Source organism: Panthera leo, chromosome B1, assembly GCF_018350215.1.
Source record: "Panthera leo isolate Ple1 chromosome B1, P.leo_Ple1_pat1.1, whole genome shotgun sequence".
In the NCBI taxonomy this organism is placed as follows: domain Eukaryota; kingdom Metazoa; phylum Chordata; class Mammalia; order Carnivora; family Felidae; genus Panthera; species Panthera leo.
In genome coordinates, this window is record NC_056682.1 from 8,205,937 (window position 1) to 8,222,241 (window position 16,305).

General features: G+C 39.6%; 1 protein-coding gene across 1 annotated transcript in view; it reads right to left on the reverse strand.

Moving 5' to 3' along the window:
• Nucleotides 1-2,579: 2,579 nt before the first annotated feature.
• Nucleotides 2,580-16,305, reverse strand: part of VEGFC (vascular endothelial growth factor C) — a 110,402-nt gene continuing 96,676 nt past the window's right edge. Inside the window, exons 5-7 of the mRNA XM_042934219.1 lie at nucleotides 6,809-6,915; nucleotides 6,170-6,503; nucleotides 2,580-3,078 (exon numbers count right to left, since the gene is read on the reverse strand). Coding sequence (XP_042790153.1) covers nucleotides 2,964-3,078; nucleotides 6,170-6,503; nucleotides 6,809-6,915 — 556 coding nt within the window. The 3' untranslated portion in view covers nucleotides 2,580-2,963. The remainder of the gene's footprint in view (nucleotides 3,079-6,169; nucleotides 6,504-6,808; nucleotides 6,916-16,305) is intronic.

Sequence of the window (16,305 nt, forward strand, 5' to 3'; positions counted from 1 at the left end):
TTACGGTCACCCCTCAAACTTCTGGTGTGAGTTATATGCATGTGGCAGACAAAGGTTATTTTTAGAAAGTCTAATCACGGATCGATTTCTCTCAAGCAGCTAGCAAATTAAAACCCCCTTCCAAAAAAATATCTGGAAGCTAAATGTTACACAACCGCTTTTTTTTTTCCTGAAGTTTTTTATTTTTACATAATCTCTACAGCCAACATGGGGCTTGAACTTACAACCCTGAGATCAAGAGTCACATGCTCTGCTGACTGAGCCAGCCAGGCCCATTAGTCTTTTAAACTGAGAATACAGTATTTAGTTTCTAGACATAAAATTCTATGTATAAACTCTTTAGATTTGAATGTATCAAGTATCCCGGCAAGCTTCCAGTATTTTCTCATCGTTATCCTTGAGATTTGGCTGGGCTGGTATCTTGAGGCTCCTGGAGAGTTTACATTCTCACTGTAATTTTGTTTCAGCGTTTTGTTGAATCATGCTTGCTAACATTCTAAGGAACTCTAAAATCTCTAGTCTAAACTGGCACCACAAAATCTCAATTATTATAATTTAGTGACGTGAGATTTTTATCATCCACATAAAATTGTTTGCAAGTATCTCTGGCAGTATATTGTTTCTGCTCATGTTATTTTAAATTTTGACCAAAATTATTACATCTCCAGGGACAAATTAAGTGTTATTTTTCTGGCATGCTTCATGATTTAAGTTTTGGTCTAGTGATTTCTTTTGGCTTAGCCATATATTCTGAGAAACTAATTGTCAACACATACTTGAGATTTTTTTAAAGCTGATAGTGGTCGTTGTATCAGGTTCTCATATTCTTTATGTGGCCTCGGGGTTAATTTGAAACCTAGAATACACTTTCCCCCCTAAATTAGCTAAAAAATCAATACATTTTAAATGTATCAAAACTAAAAACGATTAACCAGATTGCCATAACATTACATAATGTTTGTTTGCTTACATTCTTGGCTCAAATGCGATGAAAAATGATTGAAGTGAATCTCTGCTGAATTTCACAGACGGTGACGATTTTACGCACTAGGGACCGTCTCATCAGGTGGAAAGATATTATTTATTACTCCACTTTTCCTTTGGTAAAATCATCCCTGAATTTGTGCTTGTGGAGAAATCTTCATAAAACTATAGCTTTTGTCAAATGTAAGCATTTTTTCTTTGGTATTTTTACTATCCTCATTTTCTGCTGTTCACATGTTTGAAAATACCCTAGACCTTGGCTGGAACTTTGAATGTACAGCACATGTATTTTCTGCCTGAAGACTTCAGCCGTCCTCACAAATAAACAGGAAGATGGTCATAAATGTATAATGAGAGAATTTCAGAAGATCATCTTCCCCTAATACAGGAAGAGTCTTAATTTATAAATGAGATGTTAAAGTTATGCACAGCACGTAAGTGGAATTCTGTAAACACTATGGACAACATTATTTTAGAAGTCAGTACTCAAAACACTGAGGGCATGTCTAAGGCATCAGTCTGTTTAAATATTTTTCAAGAAAGCAAATTATTTTATGGCAAAACACAAGTACTACTATTTTGAGCAGTCGCCTACACCATTTAAAGATGTTCTCGTTAAACTTGCAAGGTTTAAGAGACTTATCTTCATATAACTATAGAATTTTCTTCTCCTTTCAGGACTAATTATTTTTATGTATTGCTGTAGCTATGTCATACCAGGAAATAATCCTGTCTATATGCAAACTACTCATCTGGTTACATTTATGTAGCCAAAATATTTGTTCCTAGAGAAAAGCATCTTAGCATAATGCCTTTTTAAAAACGATGGTGCGCCTGGGTGGCTGAGTCAGTTGAGCGTCCGACTTCGGCCCAGGTCATGATCTCACGGTTCGTGAGTTCAAGCCCCGCATCAGCTCTGTTCTGACAGCTCAGAGTCCGGAGCCTGCTTCGGATTCTGTGTCTCCCTCTGTCTCTGTCTCAAAAATAAACATTAAAAAAAAATTTTTTTTAAATGAAATAAACACTTCAATTCTGTTACGAAAATGTTTCCTTTTTAACACAGAAGAGCATTTAAACATGATCTCCAGTGTATTTTAAACGTGCTAGATAGGAGCATTTCTGCTTACACAAAGTGTTTGAGCTGGTCAGAAGAAGTCAAATATCTGGGAAGGATTCTTTTTGAGTGAAATATTTTAAAGCCATTTTAATACATACTGAGGGATATTAAATCACATGAAGAGTCTGAATGAATCATCCCAGTGCACGGCATAACTTTCATCTCGGGGACATACTAAGCAGACGAACTAATACTATGTTCCGTATTGACTCGCTTGGTTATAAATTCAAAAGTGTCACGTGCTACAGTATTTATAATTATTAAATATATTGAGATGAATTTAAATAAAATGGAATAGCAAATGTTGTCTCTCTGAAACTTTGTTTTCTAGAATCACGCTTTTTCAGAGTCATCAAAATCTGACGTCTGGTTAGAGGAAAGGAAAAAGGGCAGGGGGAGGTGCACGTTTTCATATCATCAAGTTTTGCTCATCATGTAAGATAGTAATGGACTGAACTTACCAGTTTATAATACAGCTTTCGTTTTATTTTAAACATATTTGGCATGATATAAAAATATTGATCACAGTGAGCTTTACCAATTGTTATTGCTAGAAAAATGAATGCAGAAACAATCTTTTTAGTGGAAATAAATTATATAGTCATTATTATTTTTTTTTTTTTTTAAATCACAAGAGAAAAACCTCAGCTGTTTGGTCCTTGGTAGAAAACCAGTCATTGAAAAGAGGTCTTTTGCGGGTGAGCTCCAGTCCATTTCTGTAAAGCTGTGCACACAGTCCAGAGAACCCTGACTTGTCTTGGTCCACATGGTCCCACAAAGGTCGCTCTGTTCACGGACAGTTCTAGCGTGGCAACACGGTCTTCCGAGATCGCCAGGTGACAAGTTGGAAAAGAGCGCAGCCTTAGTTCACGTGTGGTCTTTTCCAGTACGAAGGGACACAGCGACACACTTCCTCACTAAATGTAAGTCCTTGTTCACAAGGCTTCAGTCGATTCGTACACGGTCTTCTGTAACAACTAGGAAAACAGAGAGGAAAGCGTTTGTGTTGACGACCAACGCAACGGATTCACGATGCTACAAACGCAGTTGTTTTTCTGCATTTAAAACGAGAACAAAGTTACTCATGTGATCATAGACCTGTTCTTAGGTTTCTGTCTGTCTGAAGTTCGAGGCTGAGAATTAGAAAACCGAGGAGGACCGCAAAAGCCTAAAACCAGCGCTGCTGCTCGAACAGATGTGAGGGGGAGGTGATGTGAGCACTGGTTCTTTTGAAGTGTCCTCTGCTTTGTGGATGAAAGGAGCATAAAAGAGAGACCGGGAAAGTGAGTGTTGAAGTTCTGCAGATAGAGTGTGAGCCCAGAGGCGTGGCGGAGTCCCCAGGAGTCTGGGTGCTTGTGTGGAACCCAGACTTGGAAGGGATGACCGTGCGCCCCAGTGGGGAGCCCCGCCCTCCCTTTGTTTCTCTCCACCCGGCAGGCAGCTGGCTGTGCCACGGGGTCCCTGTCCCTCTCCGCCTGGGCTCCAGGGGAGAAGGTGGTCTGGGGGAGGGGGAGAGGGACGGTGCTTCCCTGGGCCCCCCTCTCTTCCCACCCTGGACTTCCAGTGGGGAAAGGACAGATGCTCCAAAGGCCCTATTGCTCCAGTGAACGGGAGCTGCCTTTGAAGAAGCTTGGGGGGTGTGAGACATGTCCAGTGCAAGAAGGGGATGGGCGTCCAGGGCGTAAGGCAGCGTGGCCTGGCCGGGAGATCAAAAGCACGCTACAGAGACCCTGCACGTGTGAGCTGGAAGTGTCATTTCTTGTGCTCCGGAAAACATACCTAGTTCAAGTGTTACTTTTTTTTTCTCCTCTAAGTGCAAATGCATTATGGTTGGACTACTGGTATTCCTTTACTAAAAAGATGCAATTCTCAATGATCAATGGAAGCTGATGATTAAGGCAGTGGACAAAAAATATATACTCTGCCCCTCTCCGACACTTTTGGAATACCTATTAAGAAATGAGTGTCCACATTTTCAAAATATTATATATTTTTGCTTCGATGTATACATATACACCTGGAAGTATATCCTTAGAAAAATGAACACAGTGTTTCAGTAAACAGAAAGTCTTCATGAAACAACATATACTATTAGGAGAATTACAAAGATCGAAATCTTTTTCTTAGGTTAATATAAGAATTCTGTAGACAAGTATGGTGGCTGGTTTAGTCTTATGGAAACATAAGATCAGGCTTTCCAAGTATAGTAGGGTCCCTTAGAAGGGTTCACTGTGCAAAATGGTTAATAATCTGTAGTAAGACTTAGTATATACAATATTCTGCCTTTTTTGAAGTATCCTTCTGGGAGGCATACACCCAGATAAAATTGGGATACAGTTGTTGCTCAAGATATTCTAAAAAGGAAACACAAGATCCCTATAAGATACTCTGACACAGTAATGGAAGAAAACAATGTCATCCATGAGATACCTAGATTCACTGAAGTTCCTTTATGCAGCACCTAAAATGTTAGTGTGGACAGATCATCGGCGACATAAATTAGAACAGGAACACAAGCCTCACGAGCATCAAAAAGATGGAAATTTTACTTACTGGGAAAAGTAGTAAACATTGATGTAGGTAGGAAATTGTAAATACATGAAATTGAATTTTTTAAACATGTTTGTTTATTTTGAGAGAGTGAGAGAGAGAGAGAGAGAGGAATGAATGAATCCCTAGCAGGCTCAGAGAGAGAGAGAGAGAGAGAGAGAGAGAGAGAATGAATCCCTAGTCCCTGGCAGGCTCCAGGCTGTCAGCACAGAGCCTGACATGGGACTCGATCTTAAGAACCATGAGATCACGACTGGAGCTGAGATCAAGAGTCGGACGCCTAACCGACGTAGCCACCCAAGAGTCTCCCCCAACCCCTCAATTTAAGTTTTAAGTCATGTGAGTGCTCGTCTGTTGCAAGGGCATTATTGCCATCTCTAAAGAGTGTGCCGGAAGAAGAGAAGCCAGTGTTGGTGATGACAAACCGACGGTCTGAGAGCTGAAAGGGCAGCGAGGAGAGTGAAACGTTATGTCAGCCAGGACAAAGAGGGGAGCTTCGAGAAAAAGTACACAAAGGACAGGTTACACGAACACCGACGTGTCCACTGAATTTGGCAGTGGAGTCTACGGATACCTTCCATAGAACTTTCTCATGGAATGCCAGGGCGTAACCTCGGTTACAGCTGGTTAAATATGTGACAGATGCAAGAGGCGAACACAATTGCCAAGTGCCTAGGTCTTGGCGCAAGTTCGAAGAGGACCGAGCTTCGCTGCTAACATACGCTCGGCATCCCAGTAAGATGCTAATGAGATGTAAGTCCGGGAACGCTCATAAGCTGAGGGGAAAGAAAAGTAGTTGACGACGTCAAAAGTATGGGAGAGAGAAGGCCTGTCTGGCGGAGCAAGGTTGAAGAAAATGCCGGAGGCACCGATCTGGCTAAAATGCAGACCACCTCGCCCTCAGGTTAAAGAGGAAGCAGCTCAACCCTGGAAGGGTCTGAGTCCAACGGTCTCATTTTCTTTTTCTTGGTGGAAAAGGGGGCAGAATCCACGTTTCAGGAATGAGTCTTGAATAATCTTGAGCGATATATTGATTTATTTCTCTAACTCCACTATTCAGCTTAACTGTCATTCTTTCTCGATACAACTCTACAATTAGTGGCACTATCCTGTCCTTTGAATATGTTGCATAGACGTTTCTGCACTGAGGACAGGTGTCCGGCCTTATGATGGCATCATAATTTTTGGTGGGGGCAGTTGAGTGTTGTTCGGATGTTCCAGAAACGCTCGTCAAGGGACTGTCCCGCGCCTCTGTCTCCCTACCACTATGACAGCCTCAGCCTCTGGGACAAGGATTAGCGCGTGTTCGGAGCTTGGATCTGGTTTGGGTTCCCAGGGCTCCTGTCTTGTTTTTCTCAGGAGTAAACAGGGTCTCAGCGAAGTTTAACCTTGGTTAGAAAATAACAGAATTCGCCTCCCAGAACTTAACTGGTCTCATTCTAAAAAGCAACTGCTCTTTTGGTTGAGAAAAACTATTCTCAGTAAGACAAGTGAATACGATTTATGAAGATTTCTTACCTGCATGTTTGATGTTGAAATTTCTTTCCTTTTAAGAAGCATTTCTGTGAATTTTCTGTACACTCACAGGCACATTTTCCAGGGTTTAGGGGCTGACTTCTTGGACAGGTTCTTTTACATACGCACTGGCACGTGTTTTCATCAAATTCTCTGTTGGCCCCACATGAGTTGGGTAAAAGTTTGTTTTTACAGACACACTGGCATGAGTTTCTGTCTAGTTCTTTGTGGGGTCCACAGCTGGAAGGCCGGAGCCCCCCTCTGCAGACACACTGACACGTCTCTTCATCAAGCTCCTTGTTGGGTCCACAGATGTCATGGGATCCATCTGTAGAGTCTAGACAAATACAGTCAGACATCTTTACTATACTTTACTTAGCACCAGGTGTGGTGGGAAACAATTAAAAGCATTTAAAAGTGTCTTCGTGTGTTTCATTGAAGGGTTGTGCACAAACATGGGTATGTTCCTTTACAAGGAAACTCAAAATAATCCCACTGCCAAGTAGAAAGTGGCCTGTTTTGTAGTCACTTATTTCAGAGCAAGATGATCTGAATACCATACATGTGCTTTTAATATTAACGTATTTGTTGACCAAAATAGAGACCCTTGGCAGTTAGTCTTTAAAACATCATTCTGCTTACCTTCCCCAGAATTAGAAGGAAAAATAAAATCTTGCTGAGCCAGGCACCTGCACAGGTGATCATTCCAGATGTAGTTTGTGGGGCAAGTCTTGTTTGCAGCCTGGCACCTTGGGGAGAGAGAGACACACACAAATTAATAGTCTAACTGGTACGCAGAAGGGATCGTCTCTATTCTTACCGACGTATCACAAAGCCAATGCATGCTTGTGAAAAAGCTTTACCATGACAGAAGGATGAAGCGAAATGTGAATATTCCTTCTCAGACTACCCTCCTCACCCCCATGTGCGGCCAAATTCTAAGCCCAGCGGGGACCACTCTCGGTGGTGTGGTCTTATATCGCTTCCAGACTTTTATTGGGTTAAGGCAAGTGCATTTACTTGTATAATCACATAGTGGTTTAGCTTGTGTACAAATGGAATAAGCCTCTTCTATCACTCTGGAATTTCTTTCTTCCACTAAACAATATATTGTGGATATCTTCATAGGTTACATCATCATGTGCTGTTACATCCACTGTTTAGTGGTGACACAGCAGTCCATCAAATGGATGTGCTATGAATCTCCGATCGGTAGCTAATGAAATTGCTTCCTACTTTTGGCTTTTTCAAATAATTCGATAGGACACATCTTCATACATTTACGTTTACTGACCTTTCTTTTTTTAATTTTATTTTTTAACGTCTATTCAGTTTCGAGAGAAAGAGACAGAGTGTGAGTGGGGGAGGGGCAGAGAGAGAGGGAGACACAGAATCCCAAGCAGGCTCCAGGCTCTGAGCTGTCAGCGCGGAGCCCGACGCAGGACTTGAACTCACGGACTGTGAGATCATGACCTGAGCTGAAGTCAGATGCTCAACCAACTGAGCCACCCAGGTGCCCCTTTCCTGATGTTTCTGAAATACAGATACCTATAACTATAAAGTGTCCGTTAATACAAATTTCCACTCTACACTCCACCAGGAAGCCATCGAAGTCTTGTTAATGCTGCTGTTCTAGGTTTTCCTCCCTCTCTCTTTCCTTTTCTTCTATTCTCATTATTTCGGTAAAAGTTATGAACATACGGGCTTCAGTCAAGTACACCAAGCACTCTTTTGCTGCAGCTGTCCCACTGTTGGCTAACTGGGCCACCTTCATGTTGACGCCTGTATGAAATGAGCCCTCTAGTTTGAAGCTTCTCTGGCATGAACAGATGTCACAAGCTCATCTTGCCCATTTCCCCCCTACCCCCAGAATCAGCCATTCTTTCAAGGGGCCCTAATGCTGCTTATTGGAAAATGGCATTTGGGATTAGGTTCGTTCAGTGACATCAGGTTACACTGACCTTTGCGGGGCACAGCACTAGAAAATGCGTGTATATCCCATAGAATGTCTCTGTAGGTAATGTTTACCCAATAGAAGGATTCTTGGCTCCTAATATCCTAACTTAGAGTGTATATAAATCTCTTACTACCTAATTGTTCAGCTGAGGTTGGTGCAGGGGAAATAATTATACAATTATATCTTCCACACTCAGTATCGTGAACGACAGGTGATAGGAGAGTGTTGGGTTACATTCCAAACTGTTAGAACATAACATCATCTTCACAGGGCCACTGAGTGTAAACAAACAGGACATGTGCTTTGGATGGTGCTAAGAAAAGTTTCAGAGGCCTACTGTGTGATGAGGTAATGACACATCTTTCGTTAAAAGACAGCCTGATGTCTTGAACAGCACCACAGAAAGGAATTTTTGAAGTGTAAGCACATCTATATTTTGCAACCACTTTTTCCTGGACAACCACTTCTGAGAATTTATGGGAACTCTCCCACCCAGCAGTCTCTACAGGAGCCCCAAGACCCGCAAAATCTCTATTGGTTCCATTCAGTATGATTGTTTCCCTAAAACACCTTCCCCACAGCACTGCGAATGGCAATGACTGTCTTACCCTTACCCCTCCTTCCTTGTGCCTTTCTTCAAGGGTCATGTCTCCAGCTTGAGGAAAAACCATCTGTGATGGAAAGTTTTCTTGAATTTTATTTTCAAGAAATAAAATTTCTTGAATTTGTAACAAGTCTTTGAACGCTGTGTGCTATCTGCTTTCCCGTCTCATAAGCTAATTAATTTCTCATTCAGCATGCAAATAATCCAAGTAACCACATATAAAGCAACTGTGTGTTAACAACTATGATAACTGCTGGATGATCAAGGGAACAGCGTTTGAGCATTTTAGATCCTATCAAGATAGGATGTTCCTTTTCCTACAGATAGTTAAGTTATTTTGTAGGGGATTAGTTATGTTTGGGGTTTCCCTACAATACTTTATAGTTCTTCCCATTTAAAGCAATAAAAGATACGTTTGCAATGTATATTTTTGGAAATAGGTTATTGATTTTAAGTAAAAGATACGTGTACATATCTTTAGGAAAAAACAAACAGTCACAGAGCTATGTCCAAATACAATGTAACATTACTGGGGTTTTAAATGTACTCCTTTGACTTCATGCTAATAACTTCCATTAAAATCTTTGTTACTAACAATCTTTATATTTTCTAAAGTATATATAAGAATATACTTGCCTTATATGCTACATGCCTTTTTATAATTTTATTTTTTGAAACATTTATGTGATTTCAGTTAAAATTATGAGCAAATATATATTCAGAGGATTCATTCTGACCCACGTCCTAAGCATGCTGATACTTTTTGTTGCTTTTTGTTTTCAGTGTTTCTTTCTGTAAATAAAGGAAAAGTACGTACGCATGTATATCTTTTCCTCCATTCTCTTACACAGAAGACAGCCTCTCTTACATGCTGTTCCAAACCTTGCTTTTCTTGTGAACAATATCCCCTGGGGAACATTGTACTTTCCCGATAATTTTACATATTCCCAAGAACAAGTCTCTACCTACCACATATTTTTGTCATTAGAATTTTCTTGGTTAATCATAAACCATTGTTCCACATAACATTTAGACAGTATCAATTTTCTAAAACAATATCGTTTTTTTCCTTTATCTCCTTTCCAAAGTGTTAGTACCCTTCCATCAAATAAGATGCAGCTCTGTTTAGTTACAGAATAATAACACCTAATCCTGGCTGAATGAGCTTAGATTACTCTTCTGTAAGTGAAGAGAAGTCCATTTTGGCTGTATTGCCCTACTCTTGACATATACGTGAGTTAAGTAACACACTCCCATGTTGGTATCAGGAGGGCACGGCGCTGTGGTGGTTGCAGTAGAAGGGAATTTTCATTTTGCCAATATGTGATGTATACTGCCATTACCGAAACCCAGCATTCTCCCAGCTGTTAGCTGTAATCCACCAGTGGATCACAAATCAATTATAAGGGATGGGAAATGCATTCTTAATGTAAAAGAATGACATATAATAAAATACTACTAGAATGCACGCATAAAGATGGTTTCTGCAATTATATGCCACTTATATATATGCATATATATTTGTAATATATGCAATATGCATATATAAACATGTATATATAAATATGCATGTACACACCCTCACACATACAACCTTCCCCCCTCTGCCACATGTGTATATGTGAATATGGTAGCAATGTCAAATGCGTTCTTTTTTTACTTATAGTAGTTGATAAACACGTGACTAAGCTATTTATTTTTTATGGAAAGAAGTATCCAGAGATCTAGAGATCCCCATCACTAGCCAAGTGAGACTGGTCAGTAATGGGTTCTTCAACTGCAGGAGCGTGTGCTAACGTATCCGTGCTGAACTTTCAGTAGGTATACAAGATTGTGCACCCTAAATAGATACGAAAATAAAACATTTCCTGTTTCCCATGAAGTGAGGAAAAAAGTAGAGTTTTCTAATATTTCACATTCTTAAAAATATAAGTTCAAAAATATGGACCACGTATAGAAACCAATGTAGAAATGTATTTCTGAAAATGTCATAACAAGGTATCTACTGTCTAGTTTTACAGAACGGTTTCATATAATCTGGCTACGCTAGCCATTTTGACTCTGCACATTCATGTTGAGTAAAAATATAGTCTTCAGAATAACAATTTCAATTATGTTACCTGAAGTGTTTTTGCTAAAGTAAACTTGATATTAGTAATTATGCTTTGCTAAAGGTGAGCTAAATATTTTAAGTTCTAATATTCTTAAAACTTAAATTTCTAGAAAAATGACTTTAGAAGCTTTGCCAAAAATAAGTAGCTCCTACTTTTCAATGTTAACCTATTTTAATGTTGAAATTTGAAATCCTGCTAGATACCATTTAATTAAAGAAACATGTATCTGCATAGAATACATTTTCATAATTATTAAATGAGGATCCCTACTCTAAAAGTGAATGGCAAGTTGTTAGCATTTAAAGCTTCTCATGTGAGAAAAAAGGAGACACGATTTCCAAAGTATTATTTTAGAATGAAAGAAAATGTTTTTACTGTGGATAGAGGGGTGAGCACAATTTACTTATTTTCTCCATATCTTAATCTCCAAAGCATTTTTATTCTATTGAGATATTTCTTCAAGTTCTGCACATTGATGTGTGTAAACACATTAAAACGTTTAAATAAATTAGTTATTTTGTACATTGTATTTATGATTCCAGGGCACATTTTGTCTCCAAAGCCAACGCTTATGCCATTACTTGTAAAGTAAATCTTGGTGGAAAATCACATGTAAATAAATGAACTTGCCTACTTTTCCTTTCCCCCCGTACACATAACCATAGCCCCGTTTATATTTATGCAGGTAAAAGACGCTTTTCTTAAAAATTCTTTCATTACTTCACTTCACTGGTTTGGTAGCTACTGCTAGTTAAGAGCAGAGAACAAAAATGTAAGGGGATGTGTGTTACAGAATAATGGATTTAATGATCAAAATGGTTCTTATGTTGCCGTTGATCTCTCTCTTGAAATTTTCAAGGACGGATATGTCCTGTGCATACTGGATGAGTTACTGGCTCTTGTGCCTGGGCCACTGCAGCGGACTGTTTTGTGCAAACTGTTGTTTGGGTTCTTTCAACTTCTCTACTTTTTGCCCCTTGAGTTTTTATATACTTGGAAATCTCCTGACCCCCCAAATCCGTATTTAAGGAATGCTGACACATTACCATCTTTTGTTTGGCATTAGTGAGAAGTGAGCTGAATGTATTTCGTAATATATCTCTATGTGAGAAACAATGAACAGCGTCTTGATTTGTATTAAACTACTACTGATCTACTTGACCAAATATCTCTTAAAATATTTCATAGATCATTCAAGATGAGTGTTAACATTAATTGAATACACATTCAACTTGTGGCACTCAATGGCTTTTTGAAATAGCACATTGTCTCTGTGACATGAACTGTGCTATTAATCAAGTACTCTGATTGGCATCTATGTTTGTAAGGTGTCTTCACAACAATGCAACTGATTAAAATTCTGATGAAAGTGTGGTACGTGTAATACAGTTGTGTTCCTTAAGTAGCAATCCTGCCTTAAATCTTATTCAATGTGAAGTGTGATCCAGTAATATTCGTTTGAAAGCATGTGCTGTGGGCTCTCCTACATTTCTTCTGAGCTCTTGATATCATCCAATGAGCTAGCCAATAATATGCTCTGTACTCCATTAAGAAAACACAGAGGGGGCACTCTGACCACGTTAATACTTTGGATAAATACCCAAATACAGGTTTGGTTCCCTAAGTGCCAACTGTTGCTGTCATCTGAACTTCACCCGCTATGATTAGCAATCACTCAGACCTGTAATTATATTTTGAAAGCATATCCACCCAGACCCTCCCAAGATTGCTGTCAGAGTAGCAGCTGCAAGGGCAACTCTTTTCTTTCACTCTCAGAGCCACACAACTCTGGGGAAAAGACTGCAACAGTTTGATTTCCAAAGACTGAATTGTGTTGGTCTTGAGTTCTTTATGCATGGCCCTTGATTACACTTGACTATCTGATGCAAGGTATTAATAATAGGGGAATCTAGGGAATAAGGGTATGGAGTAGATGGGAATTCTTTATACCTTTTTCTCAGTTTTTCTATAAGCCTAAAACTTCTTAAAAAAAAAAAAAAGGCTGTGCTTTCACCTGTTATCGTTCAGAAGACAGAAAGCAGACAGTCCAAAGGTGGGTGCACAGGTCAGCACGGTTAGCTTCCTGTTAGAAAAAATATCCTCCAAGGCCTGGAGACTCTTACCTGAGTTCCATGGCTAAATGGATTCATGTTAATCAGTGCTCATTTGAAGGGGTTAGACAATATTTAGATAATAACGAGTTTTGTAAAAAGAAAAAAAGGATGAGCAGACCTACGAATTAAGGTTTCAGAAATAACTGCATATGATCAGGAGAGTTTTAAACCTATCAAGAGGGGATTTTTCAGGGAAGGACACAGATGCATGTTTTAAAATAGTGGGAAAGTTTCTGGCCAACTGGAGCAAGACTTCGTGTCCCAGTTTCACTGGCAGATGTATTGTTTCTGCATTTCTGTTCTGATGCAGTTTACTAACTGCATCGTGCTACTCTATCTCTATTTTTGGTAAAGCAAGAATGGAATGCATGATCTTGAAATGAAAAGGAAAGAAATAATTAAAAGGAGAAAATCAAAGCCTAATGGATATTCAAGCTTCTAAGCATTCAGACTGAGGATCTGTTATAGATTAATGAAGACACTGAGCCCTCAAGTTCTACATCAAAGGTTGCCAGGGCGATAAATTTGCTCTGTTCCTTGGAGAAGAGAGTCGTTCTCACACGAATGAAATTTTCCTTAATAAGCCCGGGTAACTCTAACTTCTTAGAGGCAAATATGTTTTATTTTGTGTCTTAGTAAACAATGTTGACAACTTCGTAAAAGAAATGAAAACCAGTAAACAAATAAAAATGAATGAGCCTTCAAGCTAGAGTTTTCCATTTTCTCTTTTTTCACCCCTTCTTTTCCTCTGTTACCACATCATGGCTCTCCCCCAAAGACTGGCAGAACCTCTTTATCAGGTTGAAATCATACATATTTCTATTTCGTATTCATTAAAATCCAAGGTACCCTGGCTGTGCTGAGCATGCTCTTGTCACTCCCCTACCAAAAAACTCCGCATGCTCCCCAATACCTCCACAGGAAGGGTGAAACTCTCTAGGCTGGTACCCAAAGCTTCCTAAGCACAGCCTTAGCACTGCCTTCTTAATTGAATCTCCGATGGCCTTCTTCCATTAACACGCAATCCTCGTCGATTCAATTCTCATGGATTTATTGTCCCCAGAATGTGCTATTTCCTTTAGGAACCCTTTAGAAACATTGTCAGTGATAACCAATTAACCAATGAATTTACCACTGGGTAGAATTCATTTCATGGCACTTATGTTTCAGATGTGACATCTCTCTCCTTTGATTTTACTCTCTTCCTAGTATGTAGCATATTGCTTCCCTATAGTCTGTATCGTAGAATAAACATGAATATTCATTCACTCACTCATTCATTCATTCATCCATACAATGGAATACTACACAGGTATTTAATGAACAAAGGGGGCCTAGAGACCTCAAAATGATTACATCTCTAAAACATCATGTTCAGAGAAAAAAGTACTGTCACCATTTTAACATATTTTAAGCAAAGCCGTACTATACATTCTTTTGTCTTATAAAAATGGAAGAGCATGAATGAGGATACAATTTTCAATCAGTGGTTACCTCTGGCAAGGAAGGGTGCTGAATGGTGACCATGGCTTTGGGTTGTTGTCTTGAGTGAGTATGACAGAATTGGGGTGGAGGGATATGTCGTTTTTGCATTTTTTTTGTTCTTTCCTATATGTTTGAAGGGTTTTTTTTTTGTTTTGTTTTTAATGTGAAGAAGTTAAAAATGTAGTCATGACTGCATCCCCAAAGGAATGGATTGACTCCAAATTTAGTCTGAATCTCTGGTTTGCCACTCTTGAGTTGTGTGATGTTGGGGCAAATGACCTAATCCCCCTGATTCAATTTCTCATATGTAACTGGGAATTCCACTCCCTTGTTTCTTCTTCCTCCTTCTCAAAGTGGTTGTGCAAGATAGGGTATTAATAAGTGTTATCTCCGTTTCATGTCCTTCAGATAAGGGAGTCCATCACAGTAACTCATGAGCTTTTTCTAAGACTTGATCTTCTGACCACTTCTTTGTTCCTTGAATTCTTGTTTGGCTTTTGCAATATCCTTTGGATTCTGTAATAACTAGTTTTGAATCCCTGATTTTTCTGACTATTCTCAGTCTCTGCACAGACTATTATTTCTCCCAGTTTCTTAGATATTGGTATTCTGCATAGTGCCAGCTGCTGCTGCTTTTTTTACTGTCTCTATTTTCCTCGGTTGGGCTCATCTCTTCCAACGCTCTATCAGCTTCATGCTGGCAGTGGCCACCTTAGCGCCCTCCCAGCACCAGATCCTACCGCCTTGCAAACATTTCTCTTTGATTTCTTAGAGATGCCACTCTTCCTGTGAACACGTGTTCCCTGTCTTGGTGAATACTGTCCATGCACTGCACCCTCAACTTCTGCCTCTGTTCTCCTGTACATGCCATTCCCAAGTCGTGACTTTCTCAAAATTGTCTCTTCATCTCTTTTCTTTCCATCCCCATTTCCGCCGCCTTGGTTCCTACCCTTGTTGCTTCTCTATGAGACTATTTCAGAAGCTTCTTCTCCAGTTTTTCCACCTCTTGTTTTGGGACTCAGTATACCTACTATGGTGCTATCCATGTTTTTTCTATTATTACACTGCCATCCAGATATTCTTTCTGTAATATGCAATGTAAATATCACGGGTCATACATGTATCTCTTAATGGCTCCTGAGAGACTTGAAGACAAAGTCCATCCTTGGCATGGCAGATGCAGTTCTCTGTACCTCTGCAGACGCGGGCATCTTGTGTGTGACGGGAGGGATGCAGCCCGCGTTCTTCCTCTGCCTCAGCAGCTCATGTCCCGTGGGCATCTTTCTGACTCACGGGATTTCTCTAGAGGAGTGAGCCTGTCTACCTTCCTCTCTCTCTAACCTACCATAATAGCAATACCAAGTAGATACACAATAAGTGTTTGATGAATGACTCAATAAAGCAGAGCACAGTGTACATTTATGTACTTATTATATTAGGAATACTTGTGTTTGTACTCTGGCACAGAGCGGTTTTAGTTAAGGAATTATCCATTTTTTAAAATATCCCTCATCTAGGATGGTGTGACACACATGTAAGACTCAAATATCTCATGAATGGATATTTCATGAATGGATATTTTTACTTCTATCAAGTAAAAAAAAAAAAATCTCTGGCATCACTTCTTAATTACAAATGATTCCCTCCATACCTCCATAGAAAGAGACCCTCCATGTAAGGGGCCATGGGAATCCATGGGGTTCAAGCTGAAGGAAAATATAGGAGGAAGTAATTGGAAGGAAAGAAAATAATCTATGAGAACATCAACATGAATATTGATATCTAACCACTTCTAGAGAGAATATCTTCTACCTCTGGACTTTCTGACGTATCTTGGTATTGATATTGAAGCTTGAAAGTTGTTG